At 30.3% G+C, this 5943-nt stretch overlaps 1 protein-coding gene across 1 annotated transcript; it reads left to right on the forward strand.

Annotated features, from left to right (window-relative positions):
- Window positions 1–291: 291 nt before the first annotated feature.
- Window positions 292–1046, forward strand: LOC124372953. The gene is made up of 2 exons (XM_046831367.1): window positions 292–591; window positions 648–1046. Exons 1-2 carry the CDS (start codon window positions 292–294, stop codon window positions 1044–1046), a joined length of 699 nt encoding a protein of 232 aa, XP_046687323.1.
- The last annotated feature ends 4897 nt before the right edge of the window (window positions 1047–5943 follow it).

Consider the following 5943-nt stretch of genomic DNA (forward strand, 5'->3'; position numbering starts at 1 on the left):
ATAATGTAGTATAATTTAGAATAAGAATTTTAGTTCGAGGTTTTATGACTTACCACAATTTTAGTTAGTTCTATTCAAAAACACTCCTTTTGTCATAGAATAAGAATTTTAGTTTGTTTTAGAGAAGCAGATTAAGTTCGAAGTTGTAACTTTATGTATTGATTTTCTTTTTTTTTTTTTAATAAATATTCCTCACTTTCAGATTTATTTGTTCGTGACCTTCAGTAACCTAGCCTGCTTATATCCTCATCACAAAAATGTCTAAAAGACCTTTGTCAAGCACTTCAAGAGATGAGTCAATGGAAATTGATTTTTCACCGTGAAAGTAGCAGAAAAAAGCAACGTCTTGAAGCTTGTCACAGTGGTAACGTTTTTGTAGAACTTAAGAGTGCTTTTAGAGGAATTTTGAAAACTTATTACCTCAAAAACGGATGCGATGAGGTAAAAGACATTGCTTTGTTTTTAGAATCACATAAAGTAAAACTTATAGAATTGGTAAATCAACAGTTAAGTGTTAATGGTGCAGTGAAATTTAATCTTGTGTTTGAATGTACGTATATTAAACCACTTAGTGAAGAAACTCAGGCAAGAGCCTTTAAGGACTAAGAATAAAAAGATTTTGTATGACTCTTCAATTGATTCAATAGTTTAAAAGAATGTACAGAAAGATTTCTCAAGAAGAAAGCGAGTATCTTGACAAAGGAAGTGGTTGGACACTGTATAAAATAGATGGTATTCTCGTAAGATTTAGTAGGTACAGACCTCTCAGAGGTAGTACGTATATTCCACTACCTCAAATCATTGAAAATAAAAAAGCAGTAATAAATCCAAAAAATTTACATGATAATCAGTGTTTTAAGTGGGCCATCATTTCTCGATATGTAAAAGGTTCTCACCGAGAACGTGTAAATAACCGATATCTCAACTTACAGAATAAATTCAATTTTGAAGGAATAAGTTTTCCCACACCACTTAATCAAGTAAAAAAATTTGAAAAGAATAATCCCAATGTAAGTGTTAATGTTTATAGTTTCAAACGAAAGTGAGGATGTTTATCCATTGAAGGTATGTGACAAGGAGCTTAAGGAACATTTCGATCTGCTTCTCTTCACAAACAATATAGGTATAAGTCATTACTGTTATATAACTAATTTTTCTAGATTAGTTAGGTCTCAGATAACTAGTCATGAAACACAAGCTTCTTTCTGTAAGAGATGTTTTAAACACTTTCAGGGATCTAATTCTAAAACACAGTTAAAGAATCATATAAAAGATTGTATTTCACATAAACCTATTAAAGTTATTATGCCTGTTGACAGTGATGATTCGGACGAACCATTGTTTTTATCTTTTTCTAATTTTCATTACAAATACCCAGTACCTATTGTAGCTTATTGCGATTTTGAATCTATTCTAAAAAAGCCTTTAGCTGAAGAAAAGTTGTCTCAACATGTAACTGTAAAATCTATTCACGAGCCAATGAGCTTTTGTGTGTATTTTGCTTACGATAAAGACAGTCTACCTGATGAAATATTAAATAGCTTACCGAATGAACCATATTTGTATAGAGGACCTAATGCCTCGGCAAAATTTGTAGAATATATAGTAAGCATGGCAAACCTAATTGGTGATTTATTAGATGTAAACAAATCAATGCTACCTCTTACTCAGGAAGAAAAAGAAAGAGTTAAGTCAACCACTCATTGTGAATGCTGCAATTCGGAGTTTACTGAAAACTTTTAACCAACCTTGTAAAGATCACTGTCATTTGTCAGGACGTTTTAGATCAGTTTTGTGTTATGCTTGTAACTTAAAGCGACAAAATCAAAAGTTTCTTCCTGTAGTAATTCACGGAAGTTCAAATTACGATAGTCATTTTATAATAAAAAATCTAGGTTGTGATGAAAGAAAAGTTGAAGTAATTCCGAATAGCAAAGAAAAATACATTTCATTTGTTAAGCATACAGAAAGTGGAATTAAATTAAGATTTGTTGATAGCTTTAGATTTATGGGAAGTAGTTTAAGTTCGCTTGTACAAAATTTAAGCTTAGACCAATTTAATCATACAAAGATGTTTTTTAACAACGAAGACTTGCCATTAGTTACTAGAAAGGGTGTTTATCCATATGAGTTTACAGATGCTTGGGAAAAACTTGATTTAACTCAGTTACCAAGCAAGGAATGTTTCTATAACACTATGACTCTAAATGACATCAGTGAATCAGATTATGAACATGCTAAAAAGGTTTGGAATAGTTTTCAATGTAAAACACTAGGTGAATATAGTGATCTTTACCTTAAAAACTGATGTATTACTTTTGTGTGATGTATTTCAAAACTTTAGATTAGTATGTCAATCAAACTACGATTTGGATCCTGCTCATTACTTAACCTTACCTAGTCTTACTTTTGATGCTATGTTAAAATTTACAAACGTAAAACTTGAACTTATTGAAGATTATAATCAATATCTTTTCATTGAGAAAGGTATAAGAGGTGGTATTACACAGTGTGTAAAACGCCATGCAAAATCTAATAATAGTTACATGGGTAACGCCTTTGATCCTGGAAAAGACAGTTCATTTTTAATATATATAGATGCAAACAACTTATATGGATACGCAATGTCAAAACCTATACCAAAAGATTCTTTTAAATGGTTAACCAAAAAACAAATTAAGACATTTGATGTTTTGTCTGTACCTGATAATGGGGATGTTGGTTACATAATTGAGTGTGATGTAAAATATCCTCATCGTTTACATGACAAACACAATGACTTACCGTTCTTGTCAGAAAACAAATGTCCTCCAGGATCAAAGCAAATCAAACTCCTAACTACTTTAGAACACAAAAAGAAATACGTTTGTCACTATTTAGTTTTAAAGCAAGCTTTGAATCATGGATTAAAACTAAAGAAAATCCGTAGAGTATTGAAATTTAATCAAAGCACTTGGTTGAAACCTTATATAGATTTCAATACTAAAAAACGAAAAGAAGCAAACAATAGCTTTGAGAAAGAATTTTATAAGCTTCTTAACAATGCTATGTTTGGCAAAACAATTGAAAATATAAGAAAAACGTACTAATCTTGAACTGGTAACTGATTCCAGAAAAGTAGAAAAACTTGTTTCTAAACCTGGGTTCAAGAACAGAATTGTGTATGGTGAGAATATTTCAGCCATTGAAATGGTAAAGGATAAATTGTATTTTAATAAACCAATCTATATAGGTTTTACTGTTCTTGAATTATCTAAATTGCATATGTATGATTTTCACTATAATGTAGTTAAACCTTTTTATTCCAATAAGATTGTTAACGTACTTTATTTAGATACAGATTCCTTTTTTTATGAAATATTCACTCCTGATGTGTATGAGGATTTCCTCAACCCAAACTTAAAGTGCTTTCTTGATTTGTCCGACTACCCTAAAGATCATAAATGTTATGACGAGACAAACAAGAAAAACTCTAGGAAAATTCAAAGATGAATGTGTAAGTATTCCTATTTTAGAATTTATAGGTTTGAAACCTAAATTGTACACATATACAACTATGAATAATGAATATCTTACAACAAGTCAGGGTCATAGATTGAAAAAAGCCAAAGGTATAACAAAATCAGTTGTAGATAAAAAAATTCACTTTAATGATTTCCTGAACTGTTTGAATAATAAAGTCAATTTAAGATGTGATGTAACATTATTTCAATCAAAAAAACATAATATCAAAACATTATCAGTAAACAAATTGGCATTAAATTATGATGATGACAAAAGGAGTGTTTGTGAAGATGGTATCAATACAATGGCTTATGGACATTACCAACTAAAATGATGTTAACAATATACATTCACCTGTTTGTTATGTAAATATTGTAAATAAAACTGATTGTATACTAATAATTATGTGTTGTTATTTTTTTCCTATTCTAATTTAAGAGTACCAAGGAAATTAAAGAGACAAAACATTTTAAATAACATTTTGTTTATTATATTTGATTTTTGAATTACATAATTTTCTTTACAATTCCAGACAATGGTAAATATTGAACCAAAGCATCATGAATTATCAAACAATATGCAGCTGTATTAGCAGGTACTTCAGCAGAAGTTTGAATTTCTAGACGTATATCAAGTGATCCAGTCTTTAGTGTTTCTAATTGTTTAGAACAGTCTATAACAAATAAAGGAGTTTTAGCTAAAAATGTTTTTTTATCGAGACAAGGTTGATCATCACATCCTGAATAATAAGAAGATTGAAATCTTGTATACAAGTCATACATTAGTGATTTATTCCCATTCAAGTTATCATATGGATAGTATTTGCTGTTGAGGTACAATTTAACATTTTCCAAACTACAAAAATCAAAATGAGATGCATTTTTAGCAGCATTGTCTTTACGATTTGTTTGAAAACCTAGTATGACGTAGCGTGGCTTTTCCATAACTGAACTAGTTTTAACTGTCCATGTTTGAAAACTGCGAGGCTGGTAAAGATGGATATTCGTTTAACTGCCATCTTCTAAAAGGAATAGAAATGGGTTGATCTTTATCTACAACTTTTAAAAGAGATAATTTTATATTGTCTTCAACTTGTACGTAAGGTACTTTCCAAATAACTTTTGTCAAATTTATTTTAAAATCATGTAAAGCAGCTCCACTCTGAATGATGGCATTCTTATCACTTGATGCCCTTAAAAGTACCAATTCCTGTTTAACATTTAATAAAATATGATTATAATCTTCTACAAATCCAAGAAGCAATTTAAGAGGTACACAAAAAGAAAAGTTAGTTCTATTACTCAAATTTTCTACTGATGTAATTTTCCAACCAGCATTTTCCATCCAGTTGACATCACTTGGGCGAGATGTAAGTATATTTTTCATTGTAGTCGTAATACCAACATTTTTAACTCTATCAATTTCTGTACCACACAGTTCATATCGTATTTCATCAAACAAAAATGACATAGCATTATTTACCAACTCCGTTAGTTATATCATCAGAATTGTCAGCAACCTTTATAATTTTTCCCTCAATCAGAAGGAAAACTTCGACTTGGTAATGTGTATACATCTTGTTGGTGAACTGGAATTCTAATTTCATCACTATTCTTTAATGAATTCGAAGAGTATGGATTGTGAGAATGCCATTCAATATTAATTACTGAATCATCAAAATTTACATTTTCACCAATATCCAGTATTCCGTTCATGATGATAAAGGTGATTTAAATATTCCTAGTGAGTTAAGAAATATGCGGTTCCTCAATGTTAACGGCTTCACTGTTCGAGGAATACTGACATTTGGTGTAGTATGAAAGGTTTTAACTAACTTTTTTTTAGAAGATGCAGAGGTTGAGTTAAACACCAAGCCCATAGTTATTTTCCTGCTTTCTCTCTAATGTGAAACGCGTAAATTAATGTTTTCACCTCTGAAATTAATTAAATCTCCGTTCTGATCTTCTAGTTTTATGTTAAATTCTGATAAATTATTTTGTTTGTAAATTGGAAGATATTGTACTGATTCAGGTCTTTCAACAATTTTAAATCCAGGTCCAACCACTGGATAAAATTCATGTAATACGTGGCCTTCGATTCCGTCTCTATATGAACCTCCTACAATATTACAAGTGATTCGTATGATATCAACTTTGTTAATGGCCACTTGACTTGATGATACATGCCATTTATTTGCATCCAATATCTTGATATCTTTATCTATAAACCCAAGTAACGAACCTAAATTGTGAGGTTTCGAAACGTCTATTCTCTTAGAACACCATATTTCACTTTTAAGTGTATTGTTGTTTGCTTTTAACTTGAATGTTGTAGTCGGATCTATTTCTTTCAATTTATTGTTAATATACTTATGAATGTCTTCTATTTCATAAGATCCTGTTGGAAGAGATATTGTATTGGAGCCGATGTAAAGTACGT

The sequence above is a fragment of the Homalodisca vitripennis genome, unplaced genomic scaffold (genome assembly GCF_021130785.1).
Source record: "Homalodisca vitripennis isolate AUS2020 unplaced genomic scaffold, UT_GWSS_2.1 ScUCBcl_4387;HRSCAF=10524, whole genome shotgun sequence".
Lineage (NCBI taxonomy): Eukaryota > Metazoa > Arthropoda > Insecta > Hemiptera > Cicadellidae > Homalodisca > Homalodisca vitripennis.

Coding starts and splice junctions, on each gene's coding strand:
- LOC124372953 (XM_046831367.1), top strand. CDS start 292: ATGAGTCAATGGAAATTGATTTTTCACCGTGAAAGTAGCAGAAAAAAG. Junction 592..647: donor GTGAAGAAACTCAGGCAAGA/GCCTTTAAGGAC, acceptor TTGATTCAATAG/TTTAAAAGAATGTACAGAAA.